This window comes from Ixodes scapularis, unplaced genomic scaffold (genome assembly GCF_016920785.2).
Source record: "Ixodes scapularis isolate PalLabHiFi unplaced genomic scaffold, ASM1692078v2 PGA_scaffold2__306_contigs__length_199485367, whole genome shotgun sequence".
Classification (NCBI taxonomy): domain Eukaryota; kingdom Metazoa; phylum Arthropoda; class Arachnida; order Ixodida; family Ixodidae; genus Ixodes; species Ixodes scapularis.
In genome coordinates this window covers 63,644,217-63,666,512 of record NW_024609857.1, presented here as the reverse complement: position 1 = coordinate 63,666,512, position 22,296 = coordinate 63,644,217, and the positions used below count along the sequence as shown (strand labels likewise).

The following is a 22,296-nucleotide window of genomic DNA, read 5'->3' as shown; positions in this document are numbered from 1 at the left end:
GACACTCCAGATCCTCTTTGAGATTATGCTCCAAGTATTTTCAAGCTTTCCAAGGGCCTAATTTTGGGCAGTGCTGATCCTTCTATGGCTTGGCACTCCATGCAGCACAAGCTTCTGGAGAGAAACAACCAGCTGCAACTGCCGCCTCGCATGATCTTGCAGAAATCCTACTAGATGCTGCTGTGGAGGATCCCGAAGAAAACCTACCAGATGCTGCTGCGGAGGATTCCGAAGAAGACCTACCAGATGCTGCTGTGCAGGTTCCCCAAGAGAACCCCCCACCCGCTGTTGCGCAGGCTCACCATCTTCAGCCTTCCTATGAGTATGACTCGGACATTGAGTTCAACGTCGTCGATGGCCAGGTAGGCAAGAAAGTCCCATGTAGGCGTCGCTCCTACATGTCTTCTGAACTCTTTCCTTGCCACGGAAGAAGTGCCTGTTTTTTAGGCATTTAGTAACTATTTTATTATGAGAAAACTATAAGCTTTACATTATGATGTCATATATTGAAATGAAGCTAAATCAATGTACTTTTGAGTGGTCTAAGCTTCAAAATAAGACCTAATTTAAAATGTAAAATTTAACTTGTAAAACACAAAAGTACAATAAAAATGAGAACAGAACCAGTTGAAGATATGTCTATACCTTGAAAAGAAAAAAAAACACAAAAAGATTGAAATATACAAAACGTTTCCTATCTCAACAACACAACATCTGCAAAAACTAGAGTTCTAGATCAAAAAGATTTTGACCTATAAAAAAGTCAATCAACCCCCATGATTTACATGCCATTGGGAGCAGGAGTTTTCCAATGTGGTAAAGAAATGCGCAGGACGAGCTTTGTGAAAAATATTTGTTCTGTCCTCTACTTTGTTTTCTTACAACTTCTTTCAGTTCAGAGTCTGCAAAAACTAATAAATTAACGGGCACTTGGAACACGAAACCTGCCACCGAACTGCCACTGATGTTCCCGGCAGCTTTTGCCGATTGCAACTCTCACAATTCAAATCTAATGATCTGTCATCATGATTGGATGCTCTGCTGCTATCTCAGTCCTAGGAATTGATGGAAGATGCAACAGAGTTGCGAGAGCTGCCATGCTGGCGAGCGCGCGGCCCTGGCTGTCATTGACGTCCACAGCCGCACACTCTGGATGGGGTTAAAAATTGCTGCCCCGCTGCAAGACAAACAACCAAAATAGAAACGGAATCTAGAATCTTCAAACTGCCTACCGGTTGCACAACGTGCCCGGGAAGCTCCGCTGAAGCTTGAAAATCGGTCTCCTTATTTGTCAGTCATTAGTGATTGATGCTGTACGGGCGTGGTAAGGAAAGAGTTCTGGAGTCTTTCAGACAGATGTTTGTGCAGACAATTTCACTTTAATTAATATAACATGCAGCCTCCACTTTGTGCAGAAAGTAAGCAAGTTTCCCAGATAGTCGGTAACCAAACATAGATACAGCCCTCTTTTTGTAATCGTTTCAGGCTAAGGTGACAAGTATTGCGTAGTGCTTACCATTTCCTATTATGCTTATAATTTGTTCTCATAGGTTCAGCTTGGGGGTGGCATCACCTTGCCTGCAGAAAAGTATAAATGGCTCATGGGATCCAGCAGCGACTCCGAGTTTTGTAAAGACGGCTTGCGAACCTTTTGGGGAAAAAATGAACTGGTCGGCCGCAGTATGACAGGCATTGCCTGCCGCCGAGTCCAGGGAGCAGCCCCCAAAAAAGCTCTAACTCCCAGAAAACTTCAAGCTTTAAACCGTAAGTTTAAGGGTCTTCACCAACATTTATTTCCTGGATGGAAGTAACAGATCTATGGACAGGAGTCAATTATTTCAGAAAAGGTTCTGCAATTCTCGATGGAAAAATTAAAACTACACAAAACCTGAAACTCGTAACTGAACATGCTTTGCAGCTTTGAACAATGGTATATGATTGTTAGATGCAGTAGCAGCAGTATTATAAAGAGAGTTCATATACATACCTTGCACGTTACGTCACGCTGCGATGCTCTGCCCCCCCCCCCCCCCCCCCCCCCCTTTAGCCATTACTCAGTACCCCCGAGCGCCTTCCAAGCTTTCGGTATGGCCCTTTTCGTTCAGCCGTCCAATTTTTACGTCGTTTGACAGCATCACGTTTAATTTTTCTGTTTTTTTTTTCACTTTGTGTTTTGTCTAAAGTCATGCGGTCGATAAACGGGTCTTTTAGCGTATTTACGCGCCGCCTTCAGGCAAAAGATGCAGTCGTCGCAATAGTGGAGTCGCCGCTTTGCGGTGGCTAGGCCGACGTGCTCGTTGGTCCCACAAAAGCCAGATATATGAAGGAGTTGGAACTTTATGCCTTCAATTTTCAATAGAGACACTTTCAACAACAATTTGTTGCTGTGAAGATCTGTATACAAGCTTTGCGTCCATCTGGACGCAACGACCGATGCCGCTGTTTTTCACAACATATTGCACGGAGACATTGTGAACTACCTGTGTTTTTCCGTCAGCTACGTGACTGTTAAAGTGATGAAGGCGTTCAAATCGTTGGCATCTCACATTTACTTCACCAGTGATGGGGTGAAAGGTGTACCGGCATGAAGGAGCACCTGTAAAAATGAGAAAATGGGTGTTGTTGACGCCTTCCTGGCCGCAGAAGTTGGCGCAGCGAATGCTCCTCTTGTTTACATCACAATGTTATGCCATCATCCAGGTTACCGGCGCCTCCCAACAGAAAGACACAATAGAAAACATACTTTATTTGATGGAGTGGAAGCTTGACAACACCTGTGAGTTGCCGTTTGCATCGACGTCGGCTCTGCTGATCCTCGTAATCCGCACGCTTCTTCGCTTTTTCAACTGCTCAAGCATCTGCTGACACTGGCGCGTAACCACCTTTGGCTGCTTGAAAAACCTTGTGTCGCTAAAGGTGTCACAATTGCAGAGGTCCTCTTCTCGTCTTATTTCCACCGGCAGAGATTCAAGGCAGAATCGCGGAAGGACGCTCGCTGTACTCGACCGGCTTTAGTTGCTGTGATGGTTTTGGTTTGGAGCCATGGTGCCATGTATTCCACCATGCAATTTTGATGACATACGTGCAAGGCATGTATTGCTTTTGGCTGCAATTTCAACTACAATCACATTGATACGATTCAGGTGGTCTCACAAAGTGTAGTGATGATGATGCCTCCGTGGCAATAGTTTATGCACAATAGTGCCAAGCTGTGACTTAGGCCGCTCAGTTAATTCTCTAATGTGCAGGATATCTTGGCGCATTTTGGGTGCAGAGTAGGGGTGTGCGGATAATGATTTTTCTAACTGAATCGGATATGAATTGAATAGTTATGGGACCTAGTTGAATATAAATCAAATAGTTTTCGAATACTTGGTACACTGTTTAAAAGGTTGAAAATTACTAGAATGAGGTGGGAATAAATAGCAAAAAGAAGAACCATGCTTGTGTGAGTTAGCTGGCTACAGCAGGGTCTTGGCAACACGCAAACTGCGGAAGCATAAAAATCATGCGAAGGAAACCACTCGAGAACGGTGTGAGAAAAACCAGAAACCCCAACAACGTCAAAACGCCGAAGTGAGCTTATAGGGCATCACTGATTGCGGACAGTCTTAAAATAAAAAGATGTTACTTGTATTCACATGCCTCTCCACAAACTACACGGGGACAGAAGCAGTTGGGGCATGCAATTCAGAGTGTGTGCTATAAGTGTCGCGAGAAAGAGTGCCAGGGGCTGCATTACACGAATAAACGACGCCGCTCGAATAGACTGGTACTGCTAGCGGTAATCATCTGTCTCGGACAGTAGAAACACCAACGTTTTGCCGAGTATGCAGACCACTTGAGAGAAGGGACATCTTACAGCACGTATGTGGCAGGCATGTTGTATATAGGCGTCTATGAAAAAAAATTGTTGGTGCTGAATCGTGCCAATTCTGTCTTCGGCTATTCGAAAACTTTGAAAAATATTCGAAATTTTGAGAAACAACTATTCGATTTAGATACCAAATCTAATAGCTATTATATCGCCCTATTCGATTTGGACATTGAATCGAACAGGGCTGTATTCGATTGGTTATTCAAAAATTGTGAATATTCGCACACCTTTAGTGCAAAGTGATTGGAGCGAAATTGGCTATAGCAGACTCAAACTCATAACATATTGTTTTGTACACCTCCTGCCTGGGCATTCTACAGAATGCTGGCAGTATTACCGAATAAATAAATAAATAAATAAATGTCGCCCATAGGGGTTGGATCCGATATAGTGGGAATACTGCTCCTTTCAAAGGCTCTCTTGTTATGTGCCCGTTGCCATGAAGTATTAACTTAAACGTATAGAAATTACAATTTCACAATGCTTTGATTTCAGTCTATGTTCCAAACGCTTTCAGAAACATTCTGAAGCATTTCAGCAATGGAGACAACCTAGTTACATCAGAAATAGTTTGTTTTTGGTGATGCAACGTGTCATACTTAGAAACTGCAATGGCAGCGGAAGTTGATTGGATTGAAGATAACAGTGTAATCTTCTCCAAACTTCTTTTTAATCCATGTTAGTCTTAATGATGTAATAAAAATAAATAGAAGCAAATGTGATTACTCCAGCCAGCTGCAAATACATCGCCCCAAGGTCTATTATCTGCTTTCAATGACGTAGTGCCATCAACCAAAAAGGCAGACTCTGTTACCAACGTTGGACCCCATTGTTAAATTTTTTAATGCTGATAGAAATCCAGCTGCTCCCTCAGATTTCGGAGTAAAATTTACTTTTAAAAGCCTCCTTTCAAAATTTTAGGTTTGCAACAGGGGTGCCTCAGTATTGATGTCTCATATTACATTGGGCCTCTCATTTTAAAACGCAGTATAAATGGCATGCCCGAGATTCGTCTGGGTGTACTTCCTCTCGGCAAGTATATGGATTATGTCTCAAAAGATCTAATCTGATGTTGACCACACCTTAGGTCTCCACCGACGATTCGTCAGGACACGACCGAACCGGGACTCCAGGAAGGACCGGCTCAAGCGCGGGAGGAAATACATACGCCAGCTTCTTGCTGACAAGAACAGAAAATAGATAGATGGTGGGTGTTTCATTTGCTATACCTTTTGGCATGCACATTCTGCTTGTTATGGTTCAAGATTTCTGCAAAGTTCAATTTCAACTAATGTAAAATACTGAGCATGCGCCCACATTGCAGAAGTGCCTACCCCGTTTTCGGAACTATCCCCAAATAAGCAGAGGGCATACCAGACACCCATCCACCTGTTTTGAGGCATGCTCAAAATATTAAAAGAACACATCAAGCGCCCAGGTGCCGTGGCGTCCTTGCCACTATAGCGCCGGTCGCGGAGCTGACAGATCCGTGCCTGGTGCAAGCCATGGCATGGCCTTTGGGAACCAGAGAATCGCGATTAAAGAAGTAGCACAGAAATCGGAGGCAAGCAGTAAAGGTGAACAGAGTTAACAGAAAGCAAGGATAAAGGGGGTTCCGTCGCATGAGGCATCTATGTCCCGTGCATGTAATTTTGAGTGTGTTGTAGGTGGCTACTCCAAAAAATTATTTGGACCCAACTAATTGCAAATCTCCCTTGCAGTTTCCGCAGTCAGAAGCCAGCAGGCGGCAGTTTTTCCTCGTTCAAAGGTGAGGATTCCAGATTTTCTAGTTTGCTCTGAAGATGTGATACTGAAGCCAGGCCAGCTGTATGGCATATTTAATTAATGGAGCCCAGAACGACTGGGGACGCTTTCATTGAAGCTTGTTCTGCTGCAATACGCGTGGACGACACATTTGTTGACGTGTGCCCAGTTACACCTCAAGAGGCATATTATGTAATGTACATGTAATTTTAAATTTATCCGGCTTAATGTGCTGTAGGTGGCTACTCCAAAATATTATTTGGACCCAACTAATTGCAAATCTCCCTTGCAGTTTCCGCAGCCAGAAGCCAGCAGGCGGCAGTTTTTCCTCGTTCAGAGGTGAGGATTCCAGATTTTCTAGTTTGCTCTGAAGATGTGATACTGAAGCCAGGCCAGCTGTATGGCATATTTAATTAATGGAGCCCAGAACGACTGGGGACGCTTTCATTGAAGCTTGTTCTGCTGCAATACGTGTGGACGACACATTTGTTGACGTGTGCCCAGTTACACCTCAAGAGGCATATTATGTAATGTACATGTAATTTTAAATTTATCCGGCTTAATGTGCTGTAGGTGGCTACTCCAAAAAATTATTTGGACCCAACTAATTGCAAATCTCCCTTGCAGTTTCTGCAGCCAGAAGCCAGCAGGCGGCAGTTTTTCCTCGTTCAAAGGTGAGGATTCCAGATTTTCTAGTTTGCTCTGAAGATGTGATACTGAAGCCAGGCCAGCTGTATGGCATATTTAATTAATGGAGCCCAGAACGGCTGGGGACGCTTTCATTGAAGCTTGTTCTGCTGCAATACGCGTGGACGACACATTTGTTGACGTGTGCCCAGTTACACCTCAAGAGGCATATTATGTAATGTACATGTAATTTTAAATTTATCCGGCTTAATGTGCTGTAGGTGGCTACTCCAAAAAATTATTTGGACCCAACTAATTGCAAATCTCCCTTGCAGTTTCCGCAGCCAGAAGCCAGCAGGCGGCAGTTTTTCCTCGTTCAAAGGTGAGGATTCCAGATTTTCTAGTTTGCTCTGAAGATGTTATACTGAAGCCAGACGAGCTGTATGGCATATTTAATTGATGGAGCTTAGAACGACTGGGGACGCTTTCATTGAAGTTTGTTCCGCTGTAATACGCGTGGACAACACATTTGTCGACGTGTGCCCAGTTACACCTCAAGAGGCATATTATGTAATGTTTATGTAATTTTGAATTTATCCAGCATAATGTGCTGTAGGTGGCTACTCCAAAAAATTATTTGGACCCAACTAATTGCAAATCTCTCTTGCAGTTTCCGCAGCCAGAAGCCAGCAGGCGGCAGTTTTTCCTCGTTCAAAGATGAGGATTCCAGATTTTCTAGTTTGCTCTGAAGATGTGATACTGAAGCCAGGCCAGCTGTATGGCATATTTAATTAATGGAGCCCAGAACGACTGGTGACGCTTTCATTGAAGCTTGTTCTGCTGCAATACGCGTGGACGACACATTTGTTGACGTGTGCCCAGTTACACCTCAAGAGGCATATTATGTAATGTTTATGTAATTTTGAATTTATCCGGCTTAATGTGCTGTAGGTGGCTACTCCAAAAAATTATTTGGACGCAACGAATTGCAAATCTCTCTTGCAGTTTCCGCAGCCAGAAGCTAGCAGGCGGCAGTTTTTCCTTGTTAAAAGGTGAGGATTCCAGATTTTCTAGTTTGCTCTGAAGATGTGATACTGAAGCCAGGCCAGCTGTATGGCATATTTAATTAATGGAGCCCAGAACGACTGGTGACGATTTCATTGAAGCTTGTTCTGCTGCAATACGCGTGGACGACACATTTGTTGACGAGTGCCCAGTTACACCTCAAGAGGCATATTATGGAATGTACATGTAATTTTAAATTTATCCGGCTTACTGTGCTGTAGGTGGCTACTCCAAAAAATTATTTGGACCCAACTAATTGCAAATCTCCCTTGCAGTTTCCGCAGCCAGAAGCCAGCAGGCGGCAGTTTTTCCTCGTTCAAAGGTGAGGATTCCAGATTTTCTAGTTTGCTCTGAAGATGTGATACTGAAGCCAGGCCAGCTGTATGGCATATTTAATTAATGGAGCCCAGAACGACTGGGAACGCTTTCATTGAAGCTTGTTCTGCTGCAATACGCGTGGACGACACATTTGTTGACGTGTGCCCAGTTACACCTCAAGAGGCATATTATGTAATGGACATGTAATTTTAAATTTATCCGGCTTAATGAGCTGTAGGTGGCTACTCCAAAAAAATTATTTGGACCCAACTAGTTGCAAATCTCCCTTGCAGTTTCCGCAGCCAGAAGCCAGCAGGCGGCAGTTTTTCCTCGTTCAGAGGTGAGGATTCCAGATTTTCTAGTTTGCTCTGAAGATGTGATACTGAAGCCAGGCCAGCTGTATGGCATATTTAATTAATGGAGCCCAGAACGGTTGGGGACGCTTTCATTGAAGCTTGTTCTGCTGCAATACGCGTGGACGACACATTTGTTGACGTGTGCCCAGTTACACCTCAAGAGGCATATTATGTAATGTACATGTAATTTTAAATTTATCCGGCTTAATGTGCTGTAGGTGGCTACTCCAAAAAATTATTTGGACCGAACTAATTGCAAATCTCCCTTGCAGTTTCCGCAGCCAGAAGCCAGCAGGCGGCAGTTTTTCCTCGTTCAAAGGTGAGGATTCCAGATTTTCTAGTTTGCTCTGAAGATGTGATACTGAAGCCAGGCCAGCTGTATGGCATATTTAATTAATGGAGCCCAGAACGGCTGGGGACGCTTTCATTGAAGCTTGTTCTGCTGCAATACGCGTGGACGACACATTTGTTGACGTGTGCCCAGTTACACCTCAAGAGGCATATTATGTAATCTACATGTAATTTTAAATTTATCCGGCTTAATGTGCTGTAGGTGGCTACTCCAAAAAATTATTTGGACCCAACTAATTGCAAATCTCCCTTGCAGTTTCCGCAGCCAGAAGCCAGCAGGCGGCAGTTTTTCCTCGTTCAAAGGTGAGGATTCCAGATTTTCTAGTTTGCTCTGAAGATGTGATACTGAAGCCAGGCCAGCTGTATGGCATATTTAATTAATGGAGCCCAGAACGACTGGGGACGCTTTCATTGAAGCTTGTTCCGCTGCAATACGTGTGGACGACACATTTGTTGACGTGTGCCCAGTTACACCTCAAGAGGCATATTATGTAATGTACATGTAATTTTAAATTTATCCGGCTTAATGTGCTGTAGGTGGCTACTCCAAAAAATTATTTGGACCCAACTAATTGCAAATCTCCCTTGCAGTATCCGCAGCCAGAAGCCAGCAGGCGGCAGTTTTTCCTCGTTCAGAGGTGAGGATTCCAGATTTTCTAGTTTGCTCTGAAGATGTTATACTGAAGCCAGGCGAGCTGTATGGCATATTTAATTGATGGAGCTCAGAACGACTGGGGACGCTTTCATTGAAGCTTGTTCCGCTGCGATACGCGTGGACAACACATTTGTCGACGTGTGCCCAGTTACGTCTCGAGGCATATTATGTCACGCACATGTAATTTTAAATTTAACCGGCTTAATGTGCTGTAGGTGGCTACTCCAGAAAATTATTTGGACGCAACTAATTGCAAATCTCCCTTGCAGTTTCCGTGGCCAGAAGCCGGCAGGCGGCAGTTCGTTCTCGTTCAAATGTGAGGATTCCAGATTCTGTTCTCGAACATCAAGTTTTCGAATGAGTTTTAAGCAATTAACTTTTTCTTTTTTTTTCGCAGTAAATGCCGGATCCTCCAGTTAGGGGATATGTTAAATATATTTGGTTTGGATAAGCTCAGTGTTTTGCTTCTTTATTCATAATTTGACAACAGCAACATTTTTTTTTTCATCAGTCAGAAATACACACAAGGAGACTTTGCGGCGCAAGACATTTCGTGCTGAATGTGACATTCCAACTCGTATGAAGCTTTATTGGTAGTTGATACAATGTAGAAGTGATTTCATTGGATTCCAATATCCATAATACGCTAAATACACTGGAATCATAAACCCTTATTGGATCCCCATACGACACTGTGATCCAATAAGGGTTTATACGGTATGGGATTCCAATGTTTTTGGCATATTATGGATATTGGAGCCCCTCTTATGTAATACAATAAATATATTGTATATTGGAACCCCATAACAAAACCTTATTGTAATACGATACAATGAATATGTTGTTTTCCAATACACTATACATATTGTATTGTAATACAATAAACAAAATATATTGTTCACCAATATCCATAATACGCTGTTTATATTGGAGTTTTCCAATACACTATACATATTGTATTGTAATACAATAAACAAAATATATTGTTCACCAATATCCATAATACGCTGTTTATATTGGAGTTTTCCAATAGGGCTCGACGTCATACAGGGCTTTCTTCGGAATGTAGGCATGACCGCCTCGGCCGAGAACACCGAATACGTCGTGGTTTTGAACGGGCCCCACAGAAAGATCAAAGCGGTCCGCAACCAGTTCGCCCTCTGCATGGCCGGGCAAAGGATACGGCGAAAACTCTCCGTTCGGATCCTGGGAGCATACATAGATCAAGATGGCAAAGGCACCACGTGGGTGACGAAACTCGCCTTGCAGTGCAGATCACTTCTCCGCCTCATCCGTAGAATCACACACCTGCAGTGGGGCACGCGGGAGAGAGAAACGCGCCAGCTCGTCACGGCGCTGCTTGAACGCCCTATCCTCTACGGCTATAACTATCACGTCCTCACGCTCAGGCAGGCGGAGCAGCTCGAGAAACTCAATCGCGAAGCCATTCGCATTGTTACCGGACTGCCTAAGCATACGCCCCTCCGGGAGCTGTACGCACGCGACGGCATGAACCTCCTGTCGGAACTCGCCGAACAGGCGCTCCTCGCCCAGAGAGACCGCCTTAGCAGCTCGACAGCTGGGCTTTCCATATTGGAAGAGCTCCGCGTGCATCCCGGTCTGGACGTCCGCCCGGCAGACGCGCACTCGCCCCCTCCGTGGGCCGCCCCGGTCACGCTTACCGACGGAAGATCCCTTCCACGAAACATGGGACCTGGAACGAGCAACTCGGAGCGACGCAAACGCTTTGCCAAAGCGCACACACGTAGCGTCGCGCACGAATCACCGCCTACGCACACCATCATCTACACTGACATGGCGGAGACCTTGCTGTCGACTGCCGGCGACGACGGCGAAGGAGAGGACAGAACCCGCAAGCACGTCCAGGCGGTCACGGGTGTCGACACCACCCATGGCATTCCGAACGCGGCTGCGCTTTCGACCACTGCGCCACTACGCAGGCGGAACTCATGTCACTTCTCCGAGCATCCCAGTGGGTTCTTCAAACTTTTGCACCAACAGACATCCCACATAGGCTCCTACTGTTCACCGACTCGACCCGCGCGTACGAAACTTGCAGACGAGCGAGCGGGAGCCCCTCAACGTACACGGGAATAGTTGGCGAGTTGCTCGCCGCGTTCCTAGAACTTCGAAACAAGCTCAACATCTAAACTACTATTTCCTGGGTGCCTGCGCGTGCGGGCATTGACGGCAATGAGTGGGCCCCCAGCGAGGCGCGAGCAGCAGTTCGCCAGATGGCATCCGCGCCGAACGCATTCCACAACTCAGCCGGCGAGGCAGCCGGCCCGGCCGACCCGTCTGTCGTCAAGGAAAGTGCTGAACAGCGAAGGCGAAGAACCCTATGACACCTTCGTGAAGAGTGGGAGGAACGCCCGGACGAGCAGTTGCGCCCCTTTCCTTCGATGCCGAATGACCTACCGAGGAGCACTCAGACCCTCGTCCGCCGCCTCGCGACCAACACTGTCCTATCCCCGGCGCTGCGCCATAAGTTCTTCGGCGTAGATCCCGACGAGGGGGCGTGTCGCCGGTGCCCGAGGACCGCGACGGCTGCCCATGTTGTCTGGGAGTGCGAGCGCCACGCTTGCCTTCGGAAAACGAAACTGGAGGAACTCCCAGACGAGATTCGTCCGGCGACGTATGTCGATTGGATTCTGCCCACCAGTCGTGACAAGACGATCGTCTCCCTGCTATGGACAAAGCTGGCGGAGTTCGTCTACGACAACGACGGCCCCGGTGGACGACTTTGCAGCAGCCGAAAGCGCTGGGACCAACACCACCCAGACCGCCATGACGGCAGCGGCAGATCCTTAGGCCCGCACCGATGCAGACGATAATGGTGAATTATATGCGTGTATGGTATATATATACACATATTATATATAACAGGGCAATAAAGAACGTTCTGACAACAACAACCACTCGTCCCATGAAAAAGGCAATGGCTAATTAAAGGATAGCCAGCCTAAAGAGGCCCCATCCCGGACGTTTTCGACTTTATCATGCCGTCCGCTTTATTTTCTTTAGGTACCCTGTGAAGAACGATACATGAATATAGGTATGGTTTGCCGAGGCTAAGGAGCGTCATCTGCCACTCAATGCCATCTCTCGCCAACCAGATTACTCGGAGAGACTTAGAATCCCATCTGCACTGCGCCGTCGCTTCGTATATGCCAGTCAAAGGAACTGAAGGGCACTGTTCATGTTCTGAACGAGGAAATCTCCCAAAGTCCTGAGACGCGCGGGCCTACTAGCGATTCTCCAGGGGGTGGCTTCGATGCGTCGAGGTCATCCTAGCTATTTCAAGTCTCTACGGCTGTGTACGACGGGTCCTTGAAGCAGCTTTGGTGACCGTGACGGCGACTGTGTGTCTGTGCGAGTGCTCGGGAGACTACCTTAGGAGGTTGGAGGTTGAGTGTTTGTGCATTTGGGGGGGGGGGGGGGGGAGGGGGAGGGGGAGGGGGAGGGTAAATAAATGTTGCCAGCTGGGAGCCATGTCAGTTCGTTCGTTTATGTGCTCTTCCTAAATCCTCACCCCGCCCTGGGGAACTGAAGAACGCCGTACTTGAAAGGTGCAGTTTTGTGAAATTTCTCGTGCTCTCTGATACTAATCGAGCACAACAGTGCTTTTCTTTCGGGACACCGATGCTCCAGAGATTCCTTCTGCAGCCCCGTTCCGGTGCCTGACGCCGTCCGAGCCCCACCGCGGGGCCAACCACTTGGTGACGAGAACATTGAGGAATACTCGAAAAATTCCCCCGGGTGTGCTATGACATCCAATCATCGGATTAGTGATTTCTTCCAACAAAGCGCAACAAAGTGGAACGTTTCAGAAAACGCCTCAGATTTTGAACCTGCCAAGCGTTTGCTTGATGGAAAATGGATGCCGTGTGCAAGCGCTGAGGAACATCAATGTGAGTCTTAATGCATGATATCGATGACGGCGGACCGATTGGCAACTTTCAGAACGAAGAACACAAAGCCTGATGTTCTCAACTGAAGACGGAAATACCCCCGGATGTAGCCCAAACAGCTTTTGCCAGTACAGCCTGTGCTGAACCTTCAAGTCCGACCGGTGCACCAGCTTTCCGTGGTTGGAGTACTGTGTGTCTTCGAATTCTGCTTTTTTTTTTTTATTTTTGATGTAAGATGTTTTCCACTAATATAGGACAGAACAGTGGAAATGCTGTATTTTAACAGAGGGCTATTGAAACTGGAAAAAAATGTCTTCAAAAGGAAGGCGGACTACGAAGCCCCTCCAGCAGCGCGGCAGCAAGATGTCCCAAACATCATTGGTTTCCTTCAAGCAGATGAAGTGACGCGATAAATAGGTCGCCGTGTACCTCAGCCAGGCGTATTCAGCAAAAGGAAAATCGTCACTACATCTACATGATGGCTGACGTGCTCCGATTTTCCGCGGTGTAGGGGACTGCCCAAAGAGCAGATGAGTCACGACAAGCGTGAACGTGCTTACTTAGTATTGCGGAATGTAAACATGCCTGAATATTTTGCATGTGAAATGCTACATTAATAGAGTTGTAGGTAGGTTGTAAAATAACGAAATAAACTGATCTGATATCTATTAAAAACTCCCCAAGCGACTTGGTGCCCGCAGTCGATACTGGCGGGAGTGACTAGGGCTCTACCATGTCATCGTTCCTGAATATTTGTTCTTTTAGTCGGACCGAAAGCCCATGCCTCCCCAAAAATGCCGTGCGCCTCCCCATTGCCCCCCGACTATGAAAAGCCTGGCGCCGTCCCAGATATTGGTTTGGAGATGGTACGGTGTTGTCCTCTTGTGCTTTATGTTCAGCGCCAAGCAGGAGTCCACGAAAACTTTACTAGTAAAATAACTAGCGTTATCACTAATGAGACACCTGGGTGTGCCGAAGCGTAGGAAAGTATGTAGTAACTTTTCCCAGATCCGCTCTGAAACCAGCTTCTTCAGTGGGTACAGCTCTGCCCACTTTGAGAAATGATCGGTAATAACCAGGAGGTATTGGTTTCCCCGCGGACTTCTCGGCAGTGGGCCGATGATGTAGCAAGCGACGATCTCCCACGGGTAGTGACCCTCCACCGACTGCATCAAGCCCGGAGGCTTCCCCCCTCTGGGCTTCGCTTTCTGGCTGGCTGGACAGCTGCGGGCGTATCGGAGTGCGTCTTGCCTCATCCCCGGCCAGGTCGCGGCGCGGCATAACTTGTGAAAAGTCTTGCTGCCACTGCCATGACCTGCCAAAGCCGGGGTCGTGAAAGTACCCGATAAACCTCTTCCGTAGCTTCCTGGGAATCACCACCCTGAAGGGGGACTCATTACCCCCCTCCACTTCATAGATCGTTGGGATGTAGCGAAGCAACAAGCCGTCTTCGCCCAGCAGTTATGAATCGAATTGATCATTAACTCGACCGCCAGCCTTCCCGGTGTCAACCGCAATTTCCGCCAGTTTACTCAACACCCGCTGACAAAATCCATCTGCTTTCTGGGCCTCGACAAGCTCTTCCTTGCTGATCACTTCACCCCAAGCGACGATCCTTTGCTCCTTCGTGCCGCGCGCTAAGGCTGCTACGAGTGCCGGTTGCTTCGCCTCCTCCCTACCGTCCGTGAGGGATCTCACCCCTGCATCCGGAGACAATCTCCTGTTCTTCCCGCGCTTCTCGTTACACTCTGGTTGCGTCACCTCCTCCCAACTACCATCCTGGGGCGCCCGAGAGAGCGCGCCCGCGACCTTGTTGTTCGATCCCTTTCGGTACTCAACCGTGTACGAGTGGCGCTGCAAGGTTAGTACCCAGCGGGTCAGCCTTCCCGCGGGCTCTTTTAGCCTCTGAATCCAGGTAAGTGCTGCATGATCAGTCTGTATAACAAAAGTCGTACCGTACGTTTAAATAGAGGTCGAACTTCTTCAGAGCAAACATATGACGGCCAACCCGTCCTTTTCCGTCACGCTGTAGTTGCGTTCCGACGGTGTGAGCGTTCGACTAGCGAATGCCACAGGGCGCGTAACTGTCCATCGTGCTCCTGTAGCAATACTGCTCCGACACCGTAGTCGCTCGCATCTGTCTGCACAACAAAATGCCGAATAAGATCTAGTAACCGAAGGCTAGCGGTGCTTGCTATTGCCCTCGCGAGAGAAGAGAAGGCAGCACCCTGCTCTGGACCCCAGACCCACTTCGAGCCTTTCCCGAGCAGCAGATTCAATGGCCGCGCCAGTTCCGCGCACATCGGGATGAACTGCCGGTAGAAGCCAACCATCCCCAGAAACCTTTGAAGGCTCTTTACATCGTGCGGTGGTGGATAATCAAGAATGGCCCTCAATTTCTCATCGTTCGGCTTCAAAATACCGTTCTCTATGACAAAGCCTAAAAGATTTACCATTGAGGGCGGGCAGCAGCGTGGGCGACTCAGCGACGACCACGGAGAAGCTTGTGCTCGCTGAGCGGGTGCTGGGTACCGTCAAGTGGTTCAACGTCAAGAACGGCAACGGCTTTATCAACCGCAACGACACGCGGAAAGACACCTTCCTTCATTAGGCCGGCTTTACGCTCAACAACCCGCAGAAAATCATGCGAGGCGTCGGCAAGGGTGTACCGTCGAGTTTGACGTCGTCAATGTCGAGGAGGGCCACGAGGCCGCCAACGTGATAGGTTTTGACGGCGAGCCTGTGCAGGGCTCCCCTTACGCCACGGGCGGAAGACACTTCAGAGGACGCTGGTTCCCAATACGTTGTCAACGCCGACCGATGGCCAACACGCGCCGCGATGCGCAGGACTCCGACGACTTCCGCGACGCGGTGCTCGTGCCAAACTCCTCGCGGCCCCAACAGCTACCGCAACGATGGGTGCAGCCTGGGAGACGCTTTCTACACCGCTACTACCGCCATCCCAGAGGTTTGACCAGGAGCTCGCTTCCCACCGAAGACATAAGGCCCCACGTTCGGCGCCAGTTCTGTGGGTCGCTCTACTAAACTGCTGCCCAATCGCTCCTTGCCTGGTCCGCCCTCCCAAGAAGTCACACGAGCAAGAATGTATTCAAAACGTTTTACTGTTTTCGGCCGGTCTTGCTGTGGGCCTTGCAGTCCCTGTCGTCGTCCGGGTGTCTTGCCCGTGCCTTGCCAGAATCCCTCGTGCTCTGTCACGCGCGCCGGGCCGCCGGCCACCGCTCCTGCCCCCTCGCGCGCCGTCGTCCTCCTCGGCTTCCCACAAGGTGAACCGTTGAATTTTACTGATGAAATTCTGCAATGTTCTGCTTAATTATAAAACCAGTAAAATTTCCTAGGAATGCTGCCTAAGTGGTGCCAACATAGGGCAAGTGCTCACATGCTTTCACTGGTCCTTTCCAGCAGGTTTTCTTGGAAATAAAGTTAGATTTTCTTTTGTTTCTTCCTGCATAAAGGCTTCTGTGTAAATATATACCACTGCATAGAATGTTCCTGGCATGCATAAGAAAACGTGAAGAGAGATGAACATAATATGTAATCCTGGTTGTTTCAGAGTTTACAATGAAGAACAGCTTGCTAACCTGGGGCGCAGACCCAGTGAAGCTGGTTAAGAGCCTTGGCATTCGCTTGAGCCAGCTCAGAGCACACGCACAAAAGCAAGGTACATTGTTTTGCTATATAGATTACCTTTAATTTTATAATCACTAGTGGTGGAAGAATTGAAATGCTTCTCTGATTATACGTTCTTAACACACCAATATGTGCCGTGTTATATATCATATTACAAAATATCCCCCTCCCCAAAAGGAAGGCAGCTGGCATGAAAACAGGCAGTGGGCTAGTTCTTGTTGCGCTACTGGAAGAATTGTTAATTCAAGTTCGGTATGCATTCAATCCAACGACGTAAAGGGGCTTAGAGTGATAAACTAAAGGTGATCTTCCTTTCCGGCCACAGCCATGCGTTTTTTTTTTACTCGTACATCGGTTCACCAAATGCATGAAACTATGGCCAAGCGATGGCAGCACCCAGTTTGTGTCGGAGTAGTTTAGGGTAGAGCCAACTAAATGTTTCCAGAACATCAAAACCACCGAAATTTGTTTCAAAATCATGCCGTGGCACTCCAGTCGAGCGTGAACTAAGGGCGTCAGCATGACGGCCCTTTGCCATGACTGGCTATGCCACGACTGTACTTGTGCACATTCTTTTCATCAATATTTTTTTAATACGAAAGCATTAACTGTTTAATGGAGCGAGCTGACGTCATCCGTTGGAAGCGCGAAAACGCCTCCTAGTTTCCACGCGCCTTCGGTTCGATTGACTGGCGCGCACCGACGAGGCTCCCATTGGCCGCTGCGCCATGGCTTCCGAGATCCCGAAGTGTGCGCGCGCAGGTACACAGCAGACGACAAAGGGAGCGGACGAGCGGCCCTCGTGCTTTTTCTCTTTCCATCAATTAAAAAAGATTGCGCTGCTCACCTGCACCTTCACCTCTACTTCCTCATTAAAATTATTTTTCTTTGCTCTAGGAGTCTAGGTCGTTGCACGTGTAGCGAGCTTGGTTTAAGTCACTACATTTATATTTACAATGTTTACACTACATTTCTATTTACAATATTTACAAATGGTTGTTAGTTGCAGTGCAGAAGCCGGCCATTGTAGAACGTCCGTGCACCACGTCACCCCGAATCTCAGTGTCTCGTGGCACCCGTCACGAATCGCGTGGCGCCGAAACACACCGCTCTCGCTGTCGATCCTGTTTTCGCTCGTTTGTTGTCTGTCGCCTTGAGAATCATCTAAGTCCAGGAGTAGGCCTGTATAGGTCAAGCGATACGTTTTACATGCATTTTTAATTTATTCTGGTCTATTCGTTTCACGTCAATACTGACGACTTCCGTTATGTCGCCACCGATATCGGTCAGTCAGAACGCCTGGGCATAGTTCAAGCTATGCTCAATACTTGCAGTATGTGGGCACCATTGGGAACATTCCGTGGCTCTAGTTCAGCGACGGCCAAGCTGCGGCTCGTGAGCCACTTGTGGCTCTTCGTGTGCGCAAGTGCGGCGCTTATGATAACAATATCATTATGACCAAAAACTAAGGTTGTTTATGCAAGAATGCCCTTGAGCAGCAGCAAAAGGGCGTAAAGTTACCTGTTCAAAGCCGTGGTAAAGGTCTTCAATGTGAAAAAAAAAAATAATCAACAGTCGGAAAGGTTTGCAGATCAGAGATACGTGACCTGGATCTTAAATTTCGATAGCTTATTTGCTTCCTTTCCACATGACAAGTAGAGGCAGCGTGTTATTAGTGCACAATTTAGCACGAAATATTCTGGCAAGGATCGAAATACTAAATGAAAGGCTGAGCTACACGTGCAGTTGAAAGACCTGTGAATTGTATTTAGTGACTTACCTTTGTGTTATCTATTTTTCTTTCCGATGAAAGTAGTTGGCACACGCCAATTAGTTAAGTGAAACTAAGGAACTGTACAACCATGCTGCTTTTATTAAAGTAAGCTGCGTGATAGCTTTTATTAAGCTATGGTGAAGCGTGTATCTATAATATAATTTAGAAAACATGTGGAGAGGGACAATAGTCCTGCCATACGAATCAGTGTTGTAATCATTCCAACCAAAGAGCTCTCTGATTATTTTGCTTGCCGCTCCTCGGCAATATTAGTGTAGCCACCCCTGCTGAAGGCGGAAGCACTGAGTGCTGCCATCTTTTTGTGGTTGTCATCACATATGTAGTAAAGTCACATGATGAGTAGACAACAGAGTGTACTACATGATCGCGCTGTGTAGTGTGTGTGTGTGTTGGGGGAGAGGGTGTCATTTCCTGCTGAGGAACATTATTTATGTTGATTGCTGAGCCCTTTTACGTCGCTGACTCAAATGAACAATACGTAAATTATTCAGTACCAACAAGGCGTGGGTTAAAATCTTATGGTATGTTATTGTTAGCCTAAAGAACAATGTTTTGTAATACATTATTAAACGTAACAATAAAAAAAGCTAAATTACTCACAATTGGAATGCTAGTGTTGGGCGGTGGTGGTTTATCTTTAAAGGGATGTGGAACCGAAATTCGGATTTCACAAAACAAGGCCGGAGCGAAAGGCAGGACGCTACAGACCCTATAAGATCACTCATGCAGCGGTACTTCGAACGGATGGCCGTATTTTTGGAAAAGGAGGACCCGATTGAACGAAGCCGAGGTGACTGACAAAACACGCCACGTCGCGATTTTCATTTCGCTCTCCTCTTTGCTTCGTCCACTCGTCAAGGAGAAAAGCCCGGCCGCTTTCTATCACTCTCAACTGCTCCGGAAGAATGGCTACGTCACATTCTTCGCTCAGTCACGCATTTCTTTTCTAAAAATGTTGGGAATGTCGCCGTATGAGTGGTGTTTTGCGGTTCGTAGCATCTTGCTGAATGCTTCTGCTGCCTTATTTTCTGAAATTCAAATTTTAGTTCAGCATCTCTTTAAAGTAGTGCATGATGCTACGGGTCTGACCATGACCATTTTCTGAGCCAATCAAGTACAAGCTATGTCAGCACATATTAATTTCTCTGGTTTACCAGAGAAAATGATTCCTTGGTGTAGAAGCAGCGTTTTGCAAATTTTCTGCAAATGAAACCAGCACACATGGCATGTGACTTCAATGCTTCCGGTCAACAAAATTCTAAGCAAATTTTGCAAGTGACCTCACATATCCAACATTTTTTACGTAGTCGGTATGACTCATTTTATCTTGTTAAAGCTGCTCATGCTGTCTTTAGCATTATATGAAATACCTTCACAAAAATATTTGCCCCATATATCTCATAACGAAATTCAACCAAAAGTCATGTAAGATGAACTGGTATATGTTCATGATAGATGCCAGAGACAAGGAACTGATAGTCGATCTGATTATTTGGATCCTTGAGATCTCCATCATTATACAAAGTTTGGCCACTTTATAGATACTTGGTGAAAAGAGACAACCAAACACACCGAGTGAGACACAAATAAACAAGGAGAGCGCTGTCCTTGCTTACTTGTGTCTCACTCTGTCTCGGGCACGTAGCCAGGGGGGGCGGGGCATGGGGCCCGGCCCTCTCCTCCCCCTCGAAATTGTTCATTTTGCTGGGGCCTTCTCTCCCCTCTCCCCCTCATACAGCATTTTGTCATGGGCGGCCCCCCCTCCCTCCCCCCCCCCTCCCCCCCCCCCCCCCCCCCGAAACAAAATTCTGGCTACGTGCCTGCTCCGTCTATCATTCCCTTTGCGCTCTAAGTTCGTATAATGCATTAACAACTCGCCCAAGCTTCCATCCTATCAACAATTCCTGGCTTTACAAAAGATGATTTGCTCCATGCAGGCTATGCTTAACACCACCAGAAATGCCGCAAGGATGTCATGAAGACAAGAAAAGTTGAGCCTTTTTTTATGAATTCGCACTGGAAATATGTAAGGTATTTTGTGAGGAAAATACGACATGTTTTCTTGCCCCAAAAATAAACTACACATTACAGTGAGCTCATATTTTGTCAGAGGGTAGCACTAGTGGTGGGACCTAAATGTGAATGTTTGAGATCTTAGCATTATCCTATTCATAAGTTCAAAACAACTTTCAGGAATTTTCAGTGAGAAAATAGGTCAGTTTCTGGCATTGGACACTATTTATCTTCATGCACTTGTGGCCCTGTTGGCCGTAAATGTCTGATGAAAAATGTGACAGTATGTAGCACCCCATCCATCCACCCGTCTGTGGCCGCCAGGCTCGGCGGGCAACATTGGTCACCACGCGCACTACCAGAAGACGTGTTTCCCAGAGCTCCTGCGAAGCTAAGTGATTTTTGGTGTATTTAGTTTAGTTGCGGGTGTGTTTATGGGGTAGTAGAAAGCAGCCTTTTTTTTTTAAAGTAGCGATAGGATAGGCTTGCTTGTTGGATCTTCTTCGTTGGTGGTTTTGCGCGCTAAAGGCAAGAGGCACACCGCATTGGGGTTGATCCTCCAGGTTTACACCCCTACTGTAAAGCATTTTTTGATTATGCTAATGGTTTTATAAGTAGAAAAAAAACTGTGTTTAAAGTAGCGATAGGATAGTCGGGGTTCAGCAGGCTTTTTAGGTAGGGTCACGAGACCGAACCAGCGGCACGTTTGAAATTTTAGCGGGCTAGTTGGTTTTGAGGGCAGAGGCGTACACAGGCTTTCTTGGTTTGAGTTTTGGTGGGATATTTGTCGTGGGGTCGCGCTGTGTGTCGGTAGACAATGGTGAATACGCGAAAGAAGAAGGATGCGCAGCCTAAAGTAAAAGAAGGACCCGATGTGGAGTGTGAGGAATGTGGCCGGTTGGTGCTGCATGATGGAGACGGAGTTCAAAACTGTAGCAGAAGCCGAGGAGAGCAGCTTTACCTGCCGGAGTTGCGACAAGGTAGAATTTGGTTTTGGGAGAATAGGAAGGGAATGGGCGGATACGGTTCAGGAGTTGAAGCGGGAGACAGGGGTAGAGCGGGAGAAGCTCGAGGCGCAGGTGGGAGATTTGATCGAGAGGGCCGAAGCGGATGTGGAGGAAATGACCAGGGAATGGGAAAGTAAGATAGATAACGTGGCGGGAGAGCTGAGGCGAGAACGGGAACAGCGAGCCGAACTTGAACGACAGGTGGAGGAGTGGAAGGTGGAGTTGGAGGAGCACAAGAAGAAGTGTGAGGAGATGGTGCAGCAACTGACAGGAGTAGTTAATAAGAGAAGGGGGAGGTGGCAGAGAAGACGGCGGTGGGGGCGGCAGACAGGTGTGACGGGGTGTTGGACTGTGTAAGAAAGGAGCCTGCACAGCTTTATAGTGCTGCAGTACAGCAAGGTTGGAGGAAGGCAGCAGAAGTTGAGGCAGAGAAAGCACAGATAGCTGGAGGGGATGAAGACAGGCAGTCGGAGGTTAAGAGGGTGCTGGTGGTAGGAGACTCAAACATAACAAGGGTTAGGGAGGGGCTGCTGGACAGGGTGAAAGGGGATGGGAGGGTAAATGTAGTGGCTCAGTCAGGAAAATGCATGGTAGACGCTATGGCCAAAGCGAAGTGTGGGAAAACAGGGAGGGAGAGAACCTAGTTGTAATACACGCAGGACTAAATGATGTGTTAAAGGGACGGAGCCAAAACCTCGCCAGGCAGATGGAGTTGGGATTACGTAAGCTGAGGGAAATCTCTGGAGACTGTGTATGTGCAAATATGCACCATCCCAGAGGTCTGGGACAGTCTTTGCAGATAGAGAAGCGGGTGGTGGAAGCAAACCGGGTGATAAGGGGGTTGAGCCGACGATCTGGGTACGGGGTAATGGAAGTCAACAGGGTGGT

At 47.3% G+C, this 22,296-nt stretch overlaps 2 protein-coding genes and 2 pseudogenes across 3 annotated transcripts in view; 3 read left to right on the top strand and 1 right to left on the bottom strand.

The window, feature by feature from the left end:
- Positions 1-2,588, top strand: part of LOC121836500 — a 28,190-nt gene extending 25,602 nt beyond the window's left edge. Inside the window, exons 6-7 of the mRNA XM_042291414.1 lie at positions 106-362; positions 2,406-2,588. Coding sequence (XP_042147348.1) covers positions 106-362; positions 2,406-2,588 — 440 coding nt within the window. The remainder of the gene's footprint in view (positions 1-105; positions 363-2,405) is intronic.
- LOC121836745 lies at positions 198-9,463 on the top strand. Of its 2 annotated transcripts, XM_042291899.1 has the most exons (13): positions 198-362; positions 1,551-1,764; positions 4,965-5,084; positions 5,599-5,645; positions 5,934-5,980; positions 6,604-6,650; positions 6,939-6,985; positions 7,609-7,655; positions 7,945-7,991; positions 8,280-8,326; positions 8,615-8,661; positions 9,283-9,329; positions 9,411-9,463. In XM_042291899.1, the coding sequence occupies exons 3-13, from the start codon at positions 5,082-5,084 to the stop codon at positions 9,411-9,413; spliced, it is 429 nt and encodes a 142-aa protein (XP_042147833.1). In that variant the 5' UTR covers positions 198-362; positions 1,551-1,764; positions 4,965-5,081; the 3' UTR covers positions 9,414-9,463. The 2 variants fall into 2 exon arrangements, with proteins under 2 accessions (XP_042147833.1, XP_042147834.1); XM_042291900.1 differs by lacking the exon at positions 7,945-7,991.
- A 650-nt stretch (positions 9,464-10,113) lies between these two features.
- Positions 10,114-11,180, bottom strand: LOC115330495 (annotated as a pseudogene).
- A 28-nt stretch (positions 11,181-11,208) lies between these two features.
- On the top strand, positions 11,209-12,037 carry LOC121836744 (annotated as a pseudogene).
- Positions 12,038-22,296: the final 10,259 nt, after the last annotated feature.

Excerpts from the sequence above, each read along its gene's own strand:
- LOC121836745 (XM_042291899.1), top strand. Across the intron at positions 5,646-5,933 it reads CAGTTTTTCCTCGTTCAAAG|TTTCCGCAGCCAGAAGCCAG; the intron begins GTGAGGATTCCA and ends TCTCCCTTGCAG. Across the intron at positions 5,981-6,603 it reads CAGTTTTTCCTCGTTCAGAG|TTTCCGCAGCCAGAAGCCAG; the intron begins GTGAGGATTCCA and ends TCTCCCTTGCAG.